The sequence below is a fragment of the Macaca mulatta genome, chromosome 13, assembly GCF_049350105.2.
Source record: "Macaca mulatta isolate MMU2019108-1 chromosome 13, T2T-MMU8v2.0, whole genome shotgun sequence".
Lineage (NCBI taxonomy): Eukaryota > Metazoa > Chordata > Mammalia > Primates > Cercopithecidae > Macaca > Macaca mulatta.
In genome coordinates this window covers 77,873,147-77,891,795 of record NC_133418.1, presented here as the reverse complement: position 1 = coordinate 77,891,795, position 18,649 = coordinate 77,873,147, and the positions used below count along the sequence as shown (strand labels likewise).

Here is an 18,649-nt window from a genome sequence, read left to right as displayed (position 1 = left end):
ACATACCTCAGGCACACATCAGCAAACCCAGCTAATTTTCAAATTTTTTTGTAGAAATGGGGTCTTGCTATGTTGCCCAGGTTGGTCTCGAACTCCTGTGCTTAAGCTATTCTCCTACCTCGGCCTCCCAAAGTGTTGAGATTTCAGGCATGAGCCCCCACACCCAGCAATAAAAACTCTTTTTAAAAATATAGCCACTGTACCATTATTATACCTTACAAAAAATCTAACAATTACATTTTACAATTAGTTTATTAGAGTCAGGATCCAAATTAGGCCACACATTGCGCTTGATTGTTAGGTTAGGTCTCCGTACCCCACCCAATATTTTGTTATGAAAATTTCAAATAAATAGTAAAGGTCAAAAAGAATTTGCAGTGAATACCTGTGTACCTATTAACCTTTTGCTGTGCTTGCTTTATTACATATCTGTTCTCTACCTATCCATCTTGAGACTTTCTTTTTAATTTTTTTTTTTTTCTTAGAGACAGGGTCTTATTCTGTCATAGCTCACTTCAGCCTGGGCTCAAGTGATCCTCCTGCCTCAGCCTCCCAAGTGGCTGAGATCACAGGTGTGTATGCTACCACACCCATTTTTTTTTTTTTTTAGATGGAGTCTTGCTCTGTTGCCAGGCTGGAGTGCAGTGGCAGTGGTGTGATCTCGGCTCACTGCAACCTCCGCCTCCTGGGTTTAAGCAATTCTTCTGTCTCAGCCTCCCAAGTAGCTTGGACTACAGGTGCACACCACCACACCCAGCTAATTTTTGTATTTTTAGTAGAGATGAGGTTTCAGCATGTTGGCCAGGATGGTCTCTATCTGTTGACCCCATGGTCCACCTGCCTCGGCCTCCCAAAGTGCTGGGATTACAGGTGTGAGCCACTGTGCCCAGCTACCCAGTTAATTGTTTTATTTTTTGTAGAGACAGGATTTCACTATGTGCTCCAGGCTGATTTTGAACTCCTGGACTCAAGCAATCTTCCTGCCTTGGTCTCCCAAAGTGCTGGGATTATAGGTGTTAGCCACCATGCCTGGCCTTTGAATTTCTCCTAATCTGTAGTCACCCCACCCCGCCGCCCTGCTTTTTTTTTTCTTCTTAAGACTGGAGATTGTTTTGAACATTTCTTCAGTTTCAGTTAGAAAGGGTTTGTTCGAGGCAGATGGCCTCTTGCTAGTTTCAGTCTTTTCCTCCTGGCTGTGGTTGGCAGGTCCCAGCCCTTTATAGTCCTGGGAGGTGAGCAGCTGCAGAAACCACTGTGCCCCTGTTTGTCCCAGCGGGGAAGGGCCCGGTCTGAACCCTGGCCTGGCTGGCTAGACCAGCGTTTCCTGACTGTGAATGGGTGGGTTGTGGAAAGGGGATCACTGTCATTCAAACATGGGGTCTTGAAGGGTGCCCCTGTGACCTGGCACTCTTGGAGAGGCCTGGAGGGGATGTGAGCTGAAGGGGCTGTAAGGAAGGTAGGCACTGAGGCCTTCCCAACGCGATGGGGTTGGGAGACTAGGTGGCCAGTAAGTGGGGCTTTGGGACTTTGCTGAGGGCAGGGTGCTGAGCAGGGCTGCAGAATCAGCACCCAGGGTCGGATTCACTATCGGTCTGATGGGAAGGTCTCCTTAAACGCCCCTGGGTAGAGGGAAGCTACAGCACTTCACCAGAACTGGGATAGAGAGGAGGTTTCAGACAACAGGATGATAAAAAGCAACTTGTTTTCCGTTTGGAATGGCAGAGAAGCCTTTATCCACCTGAATTCTTTTTTTTTTCTTTTCTTTTTTTTTTTTTTAATTTTCTAGAGATGAGGTATTGCCCTGTTGCCTAGGCTGGAGTGCAGTGGAACAGTCGTGGCTCCCTACAGCGTTGAACTCTTGGGCTTAAGCCATCCTCCTACCTCAGCCTTCCAAGTAGCTAGGACTCTAGGCATGTACCTATAACCTCAGCTAACTTTTTTTGTGTGTAGCGACAGAGTCTCACTGTGTTGACCAAGCTGGTCTCTAACTCCTGGTCTCAATCCATCCTACCACCTCGGCCTCCCAAAGTGCTGGGATTATAGGCGTAAGCCACCACACCAGGCCTGAATTCTTATTTAACAACGAAAAGTCTAGAAGTTCTACTTCCGAAACATCCTTCAGTTCCATAGACTGGACAGTTGAGAATAGTTGGATGGAAAGAGGAGAGGAAGGCAAGAGAGAGGTAGGGCAGGGAGAGGAGAGTTGAGCAAAGGAGGAAAAGAAAGTGAATTTCTGCTGCCTCCTGGGTGTCTGGGAAACAAACAACAAGTAGATTGAGTTGGGGGCTGAAAGGGGCAGGCAGAAAGCCTTCTGAGAAGGACCTGAAGTGTCAATCAACAAAATAGTCTGAAAGTCACAGGTATATGAAGGTGAGGACAGTTCTTATCCCTGTCCTCGGATTTACAACTAGCTTTTAATGTACTGTTTTAAGTTGTTAAGACTATTGTTTATTTTGAAATTACCAGCAGCTCTGTTCTGCATGGGATGCAGGACAGACAGGGTATTTTTTGGCTGTGTTATGTTTTTATTATTGTTACTGGCTGTGACCATAACAATACTGCATATCTTTATTATCATCTATAAAATGGTGATAATACCTACCTTTCAGGGCTGTGGAAATGAAATGATGCTATATGAAAAAGCGTCTGGCCCATACTAAGCCTTCAACAAATATTAGTGCCTCTTTCGCAGTCAGTCACTCTTATGGTTTAGAGATATGTGGTGAAGGATCAATTTTGTTTTGTTTAAATTCCCAATCTGGCCAGGCACAGTGGTTCACATCTGTAATCCCAGCATTTTGGGAGGCCGAGGCAGGCAGATCACTTGAGCCCAAGAGTTCGAGACCAGCCTGGCCAACATGGTAAAACCCCGTCTCTACCAAAAATACAAAAAATTAGCTGGGTATGGTGGCGTATGCCTGTAGTCCCAGCTACTCAGGAGGCTGAGGCAGGAGAATTGCTTAAACCCAGAAGGTGGAGATTGCAGTGAGCTGAGATCATGCCACTGCACTTCAGCCTGGGTGACAGAGACCCTGTCTCAAAATAAATTCCCAATCTGTTATGCTCCGATACTTTCATAAAGTGCAATAAAAATGAATTACTAGAAAAATAAAAGAAAAATACACAAAATACTACCTCCCAATTTTTTAGTATTAGATTTCAACAGATTTAAAATTACTCTGTCAAATTTCTAAAGGTGTACTCTTAAGTTTCTGCACTCATCTCCTTGGGATTGGATCACAAGCATTGAGAGACCCGCACCAGGCCATGGCCAGCCGCACTTGGAGCAGTCCAGGTCCAAAGGGGCATGCTCTGGGGAGGAAGCTGGTTTCTTTGGTGTGAAAGCACCCAACCAAGCAGCTCACCCAAGCGAGGAGCTCTGGTCCGGGCAGGTGGATGGCAGAGTGCACGGGATGGCCGCCGATGGTGCTGTGTCTGGTCGCATGGTCACCCAAGGGCGCGAGCCCTGCCAGTGCACAGAGGAAAGGGGGCAACGAGGCAGGGACCAGCTGGGGGGCATGGCCAACGTCCTGAGGGGTTCGTTTCCCTCTTTAGGCTCTGACTTCAAACCCCACCCCTGGCTTTACAGAGGCAAAGCAGGTTAGAAGCAGGGAGGAACTTTCCCCAAGGCCCACAGCTCTGGAATGCGGCTCTATGGGGATGTGCAAAAATAATTTTGATGTATGTTACCAAATTACTCTAGAGATTCTACCAACTTATAGTCTGCCAGCAATGAATGATAGTTTGAACCAGGTACTTTTTGGACCATTTCCTCAAAATGTTAATTTTAAAAGTCATGAGGTACGTAGCAAAGGATCCCATAACAGGTGCCTTCAGAACGAAAACCCCCTGCGATGGTGTTCTTAGGATTCTGAGCTTTAGAATCATTCTCTGTGGGGAATCTCCCTTATGATAAGACATTCGTCTTCAGAGGCATGAAGTTTTTTGTGTTTTTCTAAAGACGGGGTCTCCCTGTGTTGCCCAGGCTGGTCTTGAACTCCTGGGCTCAAGCGATTCTCCCACCTCAGCCTCCCAAGAAGCTGGGACTACAGGCATGCACCACGGTGCCCGGCCAAGGCATGCAGTTTTGGACCAGTGGCTATGAGATGTTAGCAAACTGTGATACCCTGAGAGTGAGGAGGGAATGGCAGCCCTGTACATCTGAGAACACTGTCCTGGTAGCAAAAAGAGCACTTTGAAAAAGATGGCACCAAGCAGGCATTTGTAGGGACATTTTTGGACTGGCACTTAACTCTCGATCCTGATGGCTTCCCTGTGGGGTAGTTGAGAGATCCGATTCACTCAACAGGTATTTACTCAGTGCTTATATTGAATGGTGGGCCTGCTCCTCACCCCAGTTGTTGGGAGGGGCAATGAGCATAGCCACCCAAGAACCACGGTGAAACCACCCTTGACCTCAGACCCTGCACACTGAACACGCGACTCCCATGCTCGAGCCGCCTCTGCTGTAGGTAGCAGGAATCTGGTGCTCACAAGATGAGCTTTCAGTGTGGTAAAGGGAGGCAGCGAATAAACCAAGCCGTGTATTATTTTTATTTTTATTTTTATTTTTATTTTTTGAGACAGAGTCTCACTTTGTTTCCCAGGCTGGAGTGCAGTGGTGCGATCTTGGCTTACTGCAACCTACACCTCCCGAATTCAAGCAGTTCTGCCTCAGCCTCCCGAGTAGCTGTGATTACAGGTGCCCATCATCATGCCCAGCTAATTTTGCATTTTTAGTGGAGACAGGGTTTTGCCATGTTGGCCAGGCTGGTCTCAAACTCCTGACCTCAAGTGATCTGCCTGCCTTGGGCTCCCAAAGTGCTGGGATTATAGGCGTGAGCCACCGTGCTCACTAAACCAAGCAGTATAAAACCACCTACTAGGTGGTGAGGGATTCAAATGAGCTACCCTCATTTGCAGGTATACCCTATATGTGAGAGAACTCCAGAAAATGCAGAGGTATTAAACATGTTCGAGGATTTGCCTTGGCGACAAGTAGATCTGCTTCCCACCTAACTCTACCGTGGCTGCCAGGTTATCCTGAGTCATGTCAAATTGCCTTAAAAACGGAATGGTGCAGTGGCTGATGCCTGTAATCCCAGCACTTTGGGCGACTAAGTCAGGAGGGTCACTTGAGCCTGGGAGTGCCATGATCATGCCACTGCACTCCCGCTTGGGTGGCAGAGTGAGACTCCGTTTAAAACAAACAAACAAACAAAAACACTTAAAAATGGAGAAAACCAATTATGGTTACATAGAAATTAGCAGCATGTGAAAGTACATTATTAAGCCACTTCATGTATTTTTCCTCTTCAGTCATTTGAGGAGAATTCCTTCTTGGTTTAAGAACTTATTATCCACAGCACAGCATACGTATGACTTTGTCCCTTATTTTAAATTCTGAAATTCTGGGAATTTGTCCCCAGGTCCTGGGAACTCTGTATTCCCAACCATTAAACTACAGCAGAAAATAAATCCAAAGGGGCAATTTGTACTGTAATCGTGGTAGAATGCCTGTGTCTTTTCTTTAAAGACTGTTGAAATTTATGGAAAATGTGCCTTTATTTTCTCAGACCTGAGCCGTTCATGTACCTGGTAGGGGTGGTTGGGTGGGTCCAGGAAGGAGTGTGCACTGCCCTCCATTATCCGCCTTGTTCAAGGGATTGCTGCTCTGATCCCTGCTTTGCTTTGCAGATGACTTTGGGAAATTGCTGCTGGCTGAGGCCCTCCTGGAGCAGTGTTTGAAGGAGAATCATGCCAAAATAAAAGACTCCATCCCTTTGCTGGAGAAGAATGAGCCGAAGATGAGCGAAGCCAAAAATTATCTGAGCAGTATCCTTAACCATGGGAGGCTCACGGTAAGTCGTCGGCCTTCAAGCGTGAGACCTCCTCTCCTCATCTGCGTTGCCTCCCATCTGTCCAGTCCTCCCTGAGTCATTTGGTCATCTGAGCAACAAGTCTCTCTTACAAGCTGCCCTTACACTTACAGTAGCCACTGGCTACATGTGGCCCCTTGAGCACTTGGGGTATGGCTAGTCCACATTGAGATGTGCTGTAAGTATAAAACATACACAAGGTTTCAAAGTCTTAGTACAAAACAGAGAATATAAAAGAGCAGTAACTTTATGTTGATTACATGTTTAAATGGTATATTTTGGATATATTGAGTTAAAGAAAACGTTATTAAAATTAATTTCACCTTTTACCTTTTTCAGTGTGACTAAAAATAATCTTACTAGAAATTTTTAAATTACACATGTGGTTCACATTTGTGGCTTACATTATATTTCTGTTGGACAGTGCTTGGTTGACTTAATATGTCCCTGGCCCGTCGGGCACGGTAGCTCACGCCTATAATCCCAGCACTTTGGGAGGCTGAGGCGGGCGGATCACGAGGTAGATCAAGATCATCCTGGCAAACACGGTGAAACCCCGTCTCTACTAAAAATACAAAAAAATTAGCCGGGCATGGTGGTGGGCGCCTGTAGTCCCAGCTACTCAGGAGGCTGAGGCAGGAGAACAGCGAGAACCCGGGAGGTGGAGCTTGCAGTGAGCCGAGATTGCACCACTGCACTCCAGCCTGGGTGACAGAGCAAGACTCCAACTCAAAAGAAAAAAAATATGTGCCTGGCCCTCTGGGCTCCTTGGGTCAGGGGGCTCTCAGGGAAATAAAACTTCAGGGAACCTATGACCTAGTTAAAAACAGGCAAACATGCAGAGTTGGCTAGGGACAGAAGAGCTCCATAACAGGGCAAGCCCATTTAAGTCCACATGCAAAAAAAAAAAGTCCACGTGCATTTATGAAGCACCTACTGAGTACAAGACACTGAGGGAGGCAGAGGACCCACCTCTCCCTCCCAGAAGGAGTATAGTCACAACTTTCTCTGGACTTTGCTGTTCGAAATGTGGTCCACCCACCAGCAGTGTGGGCATCATTGGGGAGCTGGTTAGAAATGCAATTAAGAATTAGAATCTGCGTTTTAACAAGCTCTCCTGGTGATTCATATGTGCATCCAAGTTTGAGGCTGTGGCTGTTCTAGATTACAATGTATCCTGAGCTATAATAGTGGCATGGGTATGTCATTAGAAACTCGAAAGAGGAGGGGGAGGGGGTAAAAAAAAAAAAAAGAAACTCAAAGAGGAAGTGATCCCTCCCTCCCTTCTTCCCTCCCTTCCTTCCTTGCTTCCTTCCCCCCCCACCCTTTCTTTCTGTCTGTCTGTCTGTCTTTATTTTCTTCAGGGTCTTGCTGTGTTACCCAGGCTGGTCTCCAACTCCTAGGCTCAAGCAATCCTCCTGCTTCAGCCTCCCAAAGCATTGGGATTACAGGAGTAAGGCACTGCGCCCAGCTGATTTTTAAAGAGATATTCCAAAGTAATATATTCACTTCCTTAAACCTTTTATTCCAACGTACTGTGTGCAAGGCATTGTGTTGTGCACTCTGAGGGCAATCAAGACAAATCTAGTGTGGACCCTGCCCTCAAGGAGGCTGCAAGTCTCTTGGGAAGATAAGTCCTGTCAGTAAGTAAATAGCCTTCCTCCAAGGTGGACCATGATAGGAGTGGTATCCATGAGGAAGCAAGTCTGAGCGGGATGCTCTTTGAGGGTAAGCAGAGAGCAGACTCCGGGTAATGGTAGTACTAGAATTGGATCCTTCTGGGGCTGGATGTAGACAAGGTTGTAAAGGTACTTTGGGGCTAGGAAGGGCAGACTGGAACACCAGGCTGGGATGTGCAAGGCTTATTCTGTAAGGGAGGGAACGGGAAGGGACAGGGGAGAGGGGAGTGTGTACTAGAAGTTTAAGGTTACTGCTTTTAGGCTCCTTGAGAGGTATTATAGCACTGGGAGGTTTGTATTGGGTTAAAATAACTGCCTGACTGTGAGTATGTCCATTGACCCCACAGACCTTCCAGTTTGTCATCTGCTGGTCAAAAGAGTTGGACCAGATTGATGGGGTTCAAGCTTTTCCCATCAAGACCTCTTTAATTAAATGTTAAATGTTTAAAAATTGTTTCAAAAATAAACATGATTCAGGCTTATTGTAAAAATTCCAGTCAACAAATAAGTAATTTGAGTGATAAATAAAAGTCCCAACTGGCCTGTGACTTACGCCTGTAGTCTTAGCACTTTGGGAGGCTAAGGCAGGAGGATTGCTTGAGCCAGAAGTTTGAGATCAGACTGGGCAACATGGTGAGACCCCATCTCTACAAAAATTTTTTTTAATTAGCTGGGCATGGTGGCTTGCATCTGTGGTCCCAGCTATCCAAGAGACTGAGGCTGGAGGGTCACTTGAGCCCAGGAGGTTGAGGCTGCAGTGGGTTGTGTACATGCCACTGCACTCCAGTCTGGGTGACAGAGCAAGATCCTGATCTCTAAAACCCGGTCTAGCTCAGTTGTGTGGAGATCAGCAAAAACAAGCCACTTGTCCTAAACTCTGTTCTCCACTAGGTTGAGGCTTTGCACCATCCCATGTAGGCCTCCAAGGAACATTCTGCAATGGTATTTACTATTAGCCCCATTTCTTTTTGTTTTCTTTTTCAATTTTTTGTAGAGACAGGGTTCTCACTGTATTGGTTGGGGTGGTCTCAGATTCCGGGTTTCAAGCGATCCTCTTGCCTTGGCCTCCCAAAGTGCTGGGATTATAGGCATGAGGCCCTGTGCCCTGCCAAGCCCCATCTCTGAGACCCAAGAACAGTGATGACAACCCAGGCCTTTGGTGTCTACAGCCCATGCTCTAATGCTGTCTCTCACTTCTTGGTGCTGCCTCCCAGAGTACTGGGGTGGAAATAAAATAATGACTGGGAAAGTTGGATTCATGTGACGGATGGTGATCACACCCCTACTTTTATAGTTCCCACGTTAGTCTGTGAAGTATTTCCTCATCCGTTATTTCCTCATACCTGGGTATCTCCATGAAGTCCTTTTTCCCTTTCTATTGACAGGGACAGTGAGGCACAAAAGGAGTAGGTGATGCACTGATCCACACAGTAGAGGGGACTGTTCCCCTGGTAAAGCGACCTCCTGCATGGCACCCTCCCACTGGGTGAGGGTTCCGTTCCCTGACTGTTGGGCTGATAGACCAAGAACATTTCATATCCACATGCATGGGTCCCACGGAGTGCAGCAGACTTTTCATGCTGCCAAGTAAGGACATTAAAAAGCAAGAAATAGCAGCAAAATGATACCATCTTCTGCTCTTACTGTGCCATAACAGAAAAACAGCTTAGCATTGAAGGGCAAGGTAGATATCCTTTCAGAACTAAGAGCCATTTTTTTTTCAGACGACGGAGTCTCGCTCTGTCACCCAGGCTGGAATGCAGTGGCACGATCTCGGCTCACTGCAACCTCCGCCTCCCGGGTTCAAGTGATTCTTCTGCCTCAGCCTCCCGAGTAGCTAGGGTTACAGGCGCGTGCCACCACACCCAGATAATTTTTGTATTTTTAGTAGAGACGGGTTTTCACCATGTTGTCCAGGCTGGTATCAAACTCCTGACCTTAGGTGATCCGCCTGCCTTGACCTCCCCAAGTGCTGGGATTACAGGCATGAGCCATCATGCCCGGCCGAGCATCTTTTTAAATAGTGTGAATGTGGCTTTATAAAACATGCCCTGCATTGTCTAATTTTTCCCCAGCTTGGTGGAAGCTCTGTTGTTAACTGCCACTGGTCCTCCATGAACCACCGCTAGCCACACGCCATCAGCATGCCTGAAATGTCCTTCTGTGCCTCGCTGCCCTTGTCTCCATGTGCAGGATAATGATAATTACACATACCCTGTATTTATCTTGCTCTTTTCCAAAGAAAAGTTCAAAGCTCTTTTCTGGACTTTACCCTATTAATGTCCTCAGCATCGCTGTGATAGGCGGTGAGGAGTAGGTGTTATTTTCTCTCCCTCACCCACGAGGAAGACGCAGCCCGAGCAGGGAGGAAATGAGCCCATGGCTAGAGACCAGTGCAGGGAACGCAGAGTCACTGCCCAGCCTGGAAGGACTATAGGCCACATACCTCTGGGATGTGTCATCTGTGGCCCTGGCCCAGGGAGTGGGTGGCCTATCTGAGGAGACTAGCAAATCCCCTCAAAAGATTCAGCTTTGGAGAGTTAATTAATAGAGAGAGTAGGTCAGGCGTGCAGAGGCTGAATGGGCTCATTGGTAGAGGCATTGGAGGAGTTCAGCTGAAGGGAGCTCCCTGGTAGTCGGGGAGGCTTTCAGGAGAAGGTGGGCCTGAGCAAGTCCCCAAAGGATGGAAGAGGATCTGGTTAGGTTAGGGTGAAGGGAACTTGAGGAAGCACAGGCAAAAGAGGAATGTGGACTCACAAAAGCCAGAAGGACGAGTGGGGAAGGAGAATTTGGCTTCCCTGGAGCCTGTCTGTGCCACGCTCCGTTTCTCTTGGCTTCTGAGAGGGCAGTAGATGGTAAGGAGTGCTGGAGGCTTGCCCTGGGGACACAGGGACCCCAGACTCTTACCTCTTTGCAGGGAGACAGGGGCAGCACCTTCCTGCCAGTGACAGATGCCAGGAGTGGGACCAGAGCTGCATCTTTGGGGAGCTTTATGGACAGATTGGTGCCTGTGTGGCAGGAGCAGTGCCCAGGGCCTGGCCCGTAGGCATTGTGAGCCAGCTGAGGACAGAATCAGAGGCAGCGGACCAGAACAAATGGCCTGAAGAGGTGGGAGGTCACAAGGAGAACTGGGGCCATGTCCAAGATCAGAACGCATGTGCTAGGATGGCACAGCCCAGGGCCAGCACAGCCTCCCTCAGGCAGCAGCACAGGAGCCCAAGCCAGAGTAGGGGTGATCAGGGCTGTCCAGACCACTGCAGGCCCTAAGGGAGGCCCTGAGAGTTCCTCTGTGGGGTGGAGATTGAGATATAAGCAGCTTTTGAAAAAGGAGGGAAAAGAAACCAGGTTTAAATTCAGCCACTCTTGGCCTCTGTGGTTCTGCACTTTGACCCATTTCTGATAGGAAGAGGATGGTGACGCAGCAGGCCCTCTTCTCCTCAATCTGTCCCTCCACCACTGTTGGGGAAGGCATAAGCCTCCCCCATAGGCTGTTTCTGAGGCCTTTTACCTAATTATGATTTGCGTATACATGTACACAAGAGGACCCCCAAAATGAGAAGCCTGGGGCTCCACAAACCTTAGCTCCATCTCTGACTCTCCACTTGTGTTTAGAATAAATGCCTGAGCTTCTGAGGGACCCCCATGGGCTGCAGTCTTTGGGGGGCTTCAGGAGAGGGAAGACAGGGCCTAGTCTGCAAGGTCTCTGGAGTCTTGCTGGGGACATAAAACGCACACATTTGAAACCATTAGGAACTCATATGAGAATTTCTTTGAGAGCCACGATGTGGACTATGGACCATGGGTGAGAGCGGGGATCATGTGCTTAAGCATCAGGAAAGGCTTCCTGGAGGAGGCGGGGGAGTTCTGAGCAAGGTCTGAGGCAAACAGGGTCAAGGTTCAGTGGGGGGTGTTCACCCCAAGGTGCCTTTCGGGGAGGTGCTGCTAACATGTCCTTGTCTTTTCAGCCACAGTACATGTGTGAGGCCATGCTGATCCTGGGCAAACTGCATTACGTGGAGGGCTCGTACCGAGATGCCATCAGCATGTATGCACGGGCCGGGATCGATGACGTGTCCGTGGAGAACAAGCCCCTGTATCAGATGCGGCTGCTGTCGGAGGCTTTTGTCATCAAAGGTAGCTGTTAGCGCCAGCCTGGGCTCCCCTCCACTGTGTGCAGCTCATTGCACTCTGACTCCCAGAGCCCTGCTGGGCTCGTGTCCAGATTCTTCACCCCTGGTAGTGCCCATGCCCTGGTACTGGTGTCCAATGTGGATGCTGGTAGTAACTGGCCATGTTGACGTTGCCTGGTGCCTGGGACATCAGGAGACTCAGATTCTCGCCCTGGCTCTGTCAACAACGATTACCCTACTGTGTACCCTTGGGCAATCACCTCTTCACCTTTTTTGGCCTCAGTTTACTTGTTTGGAAGATACGGTTGTAATACCTGCCCTCCCAGGGTTACCATGACCAAGAGGCATCAGCGGAGTTGTGTAGCCAGGTTGAGAAAGGTTTACAAAGTATGACCTCTCACTGGCAGGCTGGCTCTGCTGACTGGCGCTGGCCCCAGAGGAGGTGCTGGGTGCTGTAGGAGTCTGCTACTCCTCAGTTATTTGTTGGGCACCTGCCGTGAGTGGCCCAGGGAGCAGGGGCTGAGACCCAGTGATGAACAGTTCAGAACCGGTTCCTAGAGGAGCTCTCAGCCTTCCAGGGACAAGGGGTGCTCGGGAGGGGATTTAGGGACACAGATCAATGATGTAGGAATTTCATGAGGGGGCTGTGGACAGCCCAGCTGGGGAAACCATGCCATTTAACAGGACCCCAAATGTGTTCAGTGTTAAAGTCATCCTACCCCAAACTTTGTGCTTCAGGCTCCTTCTTCACTGGATCCCTGGCTGCGGGAACCCCTCTGCCCAGCCTGCTGTCAGGAATCTTGGATGTTTGATCGTCTCCCTAGTGCCGCACAAACCAACCCCCAGAAGGCCGGGCGCGGTGGCTCAAGCCTGTAATCCCAGCACTTTGGGAGGCCGAGACGGGCGGATCACGAGGTCAGGAGATCGAGACCATCCTGGCTAACACGGTGAAACCCCGTCTCTACTTAAAAATACAAAAAACTAGCCGGGCGAGGTGGCGGGCGCCTGTAGTCCCAGCTACTCGGGAGGCTGAGGCAGGAGAATGGCGTGAACCCGGGAGGCGGAGCTTGCAGTGAGCTGAGATCCGGCCATTGCACTCCAGCCTGGGCGGCAGAGCGAGACTCCGTCTCAAAAAAAAAAAAAAAAAAAAAAACCAACCCCCAGAGAAAAGTCTAGAAAAGATGGCTGTGGCTCAGTGGGGATTTGGTGCCTGACATTTGTAGAGTATGTGACACCCTCTATTATAGATAGGGACATTCTCTCCATCTTATATGTGGGGAAACTGAGGCCCAGAGAGGATAACTTGCCCAAAGTTACCCAGATTAATGGTGGAGCCAGTACAAGAACCTCCATGCTCTGACTCTGGCCTTGGAATATGAGTCCTCCAAGGCCCCTGCAACACACACTCAGTTTCCCCTGTCTCCCCTGGGTCCCAGGAGGAGTGACTGTGACATCTGTGGAGGGCATACCCTCCTTGACTCTGGCTGGTGGGACTTCCTGAGGGGGTTTGCCCACCCCAGATCCTTGGATCCCTTTTCCATTGGGTCCACACCATGCCAGGAAACCTGGCAAGATGGTCACTGTGGGTGGACCCAGCGCCAGCCGGTGGGAGGGCAGGTGCATTTCTGGGACGGCCTGGTCTATGGGTAGTCTTCTCCGTTTGCTCTCTCATCCCCCGCTCTGCGCCTCTGGCACAGGCCAGCCTTGGGGGTGATCTGCATTTGGCATTTGGGTCTTTCAGGTCTCTTAGAAACCCTTTCAGCCATGGACGCCCTGAGCGGAACCCCCTTCCTCGGGCTTCCTTTCTGGGACTTTCTCCTGAGCCTGGCTCAGGACGGATTGCCCCCTGTCTCCTGCTCTCTCCTCTTTCTAGCATGCCTCCAGCTTCTTGGGGGAAACACAGTCCCGGTGGTCAGAGGTTCTGCAGGGGAGGTAAGGAGCCGGGCGCTGCCGGCGCGGGCTGCTCGGTCGCGGGCTGTGCTAGCTCCCGTTCCCCAGTGACTGCACATGGCCTTCCCTTTGCCTGCCTCCTCTCTGCCTGTCCTCCTCCCTGTCCTGCTGCAGTGACCATGCCTGCTGCCCGGCATGCTGAGGTTTGCCTGACCCTGCGTGTGCTTGAGACCATGCACGTGGCTACCAGGGTGTGCACGATGTTGATCTGCCTGGGTTTGGGGGATTTGGTGGGTCTTCCCATGCAGAGTAGAGGCCACACCCTTCGGGGGCTGAGGATGCTGGTCGTTGGTCCTGACTCCATCTGTGAGCATGAGGGTGGTGGCAGCAGGGGCCACAGAGTTCACAGAATGCTGATATTTATTCAGCCCCCCTCCATGCCAGGTAGACCCTCGTTGAGTCCCCTCTGTAACCCTCTGAGGTAGTGTTCCCCTCATTCTATGTCACGGATGAGGAGTTAAGGTTGGAAGAAGTGAGGTGATTCATGCGAGGTCTCACAGGAAGTGGCGGAGGCGGGATTTGAACCCAGGCAGCTGGAGCTTGTGATACTGTTGCTGAGAATCCTAGGATGAAAGGAATCAAGTGATCCAGGCCAACCCCTCATGTTACAGTTGAGGTAACTGAGGCTGACAAAAATGAAGCAGCTTGCCCAGGACATCAGTTAGCGTGTATTTGAACTGGAGTCCTCCGTCCCAGACAGCCACTCGATCTTGGGCTCCATTTGATGCTGGGCTGCCTGCAGGAGCCAGACTGACCCACACTCAGCACTCCTGGCCAGACTATTGCGCCATGGCTTGACTGGCCATTTTTCACAGGAATCTGCTCTGTGGTTCTGTTTGGTACTCTCTAGTGGGGTGGGGAGTCTGGGTCTCAGGCACACCTGACTGGAGGAGGAGGACAGGGCCTGTGTGTCACAGGGGGGCCTGAGCTTGCCAGACTGGGAGGCTCTGTGGGGGCCCCAGTGTGGAGCGATTCCAACATGGAGCTGCTGTTCTTTTTAGGGGATTCAGAAACAGGCCCTGGGTCTCTTCACCCCCACCCTCAAAAGACATAAAAACACATTCCCCTCACCCTCTTTCCCCATCAGAGTAGAGGGACTTGCACTGTGACCCTGTGAGGCGTCACTCACAAAGGCCCGGCCTTCCTCTGAAATGTGCACCCTTGTATTACACCCAAAGATGTGTTCTGATTCCCGGGAAAGCTTTAGATGTCAACCCAGGAGCCTGAGTGAAGAGGCAGTTGCAGCAGTCTTGGGTTTTCATTAGCCAGAGTGCAGAGACATCACATGCATATTTGTGTATATAAGGTATAGGGGAGTACATGACCTCCACCTCCTCTGAGGGGAAAAGAGTTATTGTCCATGTCACGTCTGTTTAGAAACAATAGAAAAACCACATGTTCCCCACTAAGATAGAAAAATAAGACAACTTCATGGGAAGACCTGTTGTTTCCATGTCCAGGTGGTCTGTGCCCAGCCACCAGCACTCCTGGTCCCGTAACATTTGAGTCACACAGGTGCTCAGACTGACCAAGTCCAGCCAGGAGTAGGAGACTGGATTTTAGGGCCTCTTGGTAACCTGGGAGGTGGGCTGGGCCCTGCTGGAGGCTCTGGAAGAAAAACCACCTCTTCCCTGGTCCTGCCTTCAGCTGCTCCTGGCTGCAGAGAAGTCATCATGTTGACCTGTTACTCAGTAATGCCCTATCCTGTGGCCAGCTGCTCCCAAGTCACCTGTGGCCCCGGGCAGAGCCTCCCCTGCCTGTCAGAATCCCCTGTTTGGTTCTTCATTTCCCAGGTACCGATTTCCTGAGCTCCTCTTGTATACCTGATGTTTGATGGCATTCCCAGAAACGTGGGGTGCAGACCCCTCCCTCTGGAAGCTGAGCCTCTGATGTATGTCTCTGATGTATGTGTATGTAGGGGGATGGGGGGAGGTGGGATGATCATATGTGCACCACCCAGGAGCTTGCAGGGCCCCCCCAAACCCACTGAATCAGAATCTAACCCTTATAACGTTCCCGGGTGATGTACACACACATTACAGTTGGTGAGACACTGCCCTGGAATACTTGTTTAATAAATATTTGTTGACTGATTTTTTTGTTTGTTTGGTTGTTTTTTGAGACTGAGTCTCACTCTGTCGCCCATGCTGGAGTGCGGTGGCGCAATCTCGGCTCACTGCAAGCTCCACCTCCCGGGTTCACGCCATTCTCCTGCCTCAGCCTCCCGAGTAGCTGGGACTACAGCCCAGCTAAGTTTTTGTATTTTTTTAGTAGAAACAGGGTTTCACCGTGATACCCAGGATGGTCTCAATCTTCTGACCTCATGATCCTCCCGCCTCAGCCTCCCAAAGTGCTGGGATTACAGATGTGAGCCACCACGCCCAGCCTTGTTGACTGATTGTTAACCTTCATCTCTCCTCTGTAAATGGGAGGTGGTTGTTATGCCCATTTTGAGGATGAAGAAGCAGAGGAAGTTCATGCAGCCTGTAAGTAGCATTGGTGGCCAGATGGATGTCTCTAAAGCTTGTGTCCCACCTGTAACAGAGGAGCCGGGAGGCAGATTACGGTTGCCTCTAAGACGGGTCACACAGATGAGGACTTTCTCCTCTCTGGGCCTCCTTCAGCCCTGGTGAAGCCCTGCAGTCATTTTCTTGGCATTTGCTTTCCCAGGGCCGTTTATGGGTGTTTGTGGATGAGTTGTTCAGAAAATTTGCTTTTATATTTCAACCTAACATCAGTCATCTTGGTTTAGACTGGAAGCCCACCCCTCTCCTACCCCATTCCCCAGGACCTGCCATGGCCCCCTTGTAACTTCTGCCAGCCCACTGACCCCTCACCAACCATGTCAGATCAGGGGAAGGCCCTGGAAAGGAAATGCTCCCAGCCAACTCCAAGTGCAGGTGACAGATATATCTTCAGATGAAACAGCTCCATTACCATCCTTGTTTGTTTGGTGAAGAGGGAACATCATCCATTTACTCTGTATTAAAAATAATCAGGCCGGGCACGGTGGCTTACGCCTGTAATCCCAGCACTTTGGGAGGCTGAGGTGGGCGGATCACGAGGTCAGGAGATCGAGACCATCTTGGCTAACACAGGTGAAACCTGGTCTCTACTAAAAATACAAAAAATTAGCCAGGCGTGGTGGTGGGCATCTGTAATCCCAGCTACTTGGGAGGCTGAGGCAGGAGAATGGCATGAACCTGGGAGACGGAGCTTGCAGTGAGCCGAGATCATGCCACTGCACTCCAGCCTGGGTGACAGAGTGAGAGTCTGTCTCAAAAAATTAAATTAAATTAAAATTAATAAAAATAATAAAAAGTAATCTAAGCTGGATGCGGTGGCTCATGCCTGTAATCCTAGCACTTTGGGAAGCCAAGGCGGGCGGATGACTTAAGGTTAGGAGTTCGAGACCAGCCTGGCCAACATGGTGAAACCCTGTCTGTACTTAAAAAAAAAAAAGTACAAAAAATTAGTTGGTCATGGTGGCATGCACCTGTAATCCCAGCTACTTGGGAGGCTGGGACAGGAGAATTGCCTGAACCTGGGAGGCGGAGGTTGCAGTGAGCCGAGATCACACCAAGGCACTCCAGCCTGGGTGGACAGAGCGATACTCCGTCTCAAAAAAACAAAAATAATCTAGAATGCTTTCAAGGCCCTTCTAGGATGGCCTGTCTTCAGTGCTGCCCACTCCCTTGGCAGAACCCTCTGCATTTGACCCCATGTGCTCATGACTGTGAGCCCTGTCTTCCACTGAATTCCAAGCCTCTTGAGTACAGGTGTTCATTTCTTTTGTACCCTCAACCAGTCTCCCTCTCTCCTTTCCTGAAGCCCCACCTGTCAGCCTAATGAGGTCTGCTCCTGGTATCCAATATAATCTATGAAGTTCTTCCCTTCACTTCTTCTTGGGACATTGTGCTTGCCTTTTTTCTTCACTCTGCACATAGCTGTGTCCTTACATTCTCCTCTGACACAGTTCAGGTGCATCCTGTGCCAGAAGCTTCCCTTAGTTGTTCAGCTTGCAGCATGGTCTCCCTCCTCCCAGCTCACTTGGACCTCAGCCCAGTATGCACGTCCATTCTCCCCAGTTAGGGGTCAGTATCTTCCTTCCGCCGAGCGTCTGACCTCTTGCAGTTGTATCCCCCAAGGCTCCTGGCCTGCCTCCCACAGGAGGAAGTAAAATTTGTCAGCAGTTAATTCAGCAAACACCTGCTGGGGATGCCAAGTTAGGGTCACTTCGCTTGAGGGAGTGGCAGGCGGGTGAGCAGAGCTCCAGGAGGGATGCAGCTCCAGGAGAAGCAGCTGTTTGGAAGACCCCAGAGTGGCTGGTCTGCTGCTCCTGCCATGGCTTGCTGGGGCAGTGTGGCAGACTTCCTGCCTGGCCGTGGTGTCTCGGCCATATGGCTGTCCCTAGTTTTGTCCTGTGGGAAGCTCTGCCTTGACTCTTGGCCTTTTGGCCACCAGAAAGGGCCATTTGTGAAGAGTCCCCTCTGGGCCACTGCTTCTGGGCAGCCCAGCCCCTGATGGGAGTGGAACACTTGAGCCTACCTTATGGGTTGAACAGTGCAAGGACTTGTTTGCCAGGTTTGGGGTCTGTCTGCCTCTACAGCTCCCTAAAACTCTGTAGTAATAAGCCTTTGGGCAATTGGCATTGCATCATCTTCATGGCTGAGAACCTAGAGCCAAAGATTGTGTTGACTCTAAGTCCATGGATCTAGATCCAGGCCTTGAGGGTCTGTCCCTCAGCAGCAGGCCTCGGGGCTCCTCTCAGGCACCCACCCCTGGTTCTCTAGCAATGCAGTGAGAGCTGCAGCAGGGGGTCCCTGTGAGGTTTGCATGGGGAAGGATTCAGGCCTTTCCAGTCTTGCCTTCTAATAGAGTCTGGTCCCCCTGTCTCCTCTGGCACTGCCTTCAGCAAGGACAGGGAATTTTCAACTCCAGTTATCTGACTTCACTCTCAGCTGTCTTGCATTGTTTGATATAGACAAAACTTTCCTATTCAGAGGGGCTG

The 18,649-nt window shown here is 50.0% G+C and overlaps 1 protein-coding gene across 6 annotated transcripts in view; it reads left to right on the top strand.

Annotated features, from left to right (window-relative positions):
* Positions 1–18,649, top strand: part of TTC7A (tetratricopeptide repeat domain 7A) — a 153,846-nt gene that overhangs the window by 26,089 nt on the left and 109,108 nt on the right. For 3 of the 6 annotated variants that reach the window (XM_077959626.1, XM_015112295.3, XM_028831692.2), the window contains exons 2-3: positions 5,698–5,861; positions 11,524–11,692. In XM_077959626.1, coding sequence (XP_077815752.1) covers positions 5,808–5,861; positions 11,524–11,692 — 223 coding nt within the window. In that variant the 5' untranslated portion in view covers positions 5,698–5,807. Of the gene's footprint in view, positions 1–477; positions 573–5,697; positions 5,862–11,523; positions 11,693–13,561; positions 13,621–18,649 lie in introns of those variants that run through there. The other 3 variants (XM_077959629.1, XM_077959628.1, XM_077959627.1) reach the window with 2 other exon arrangements.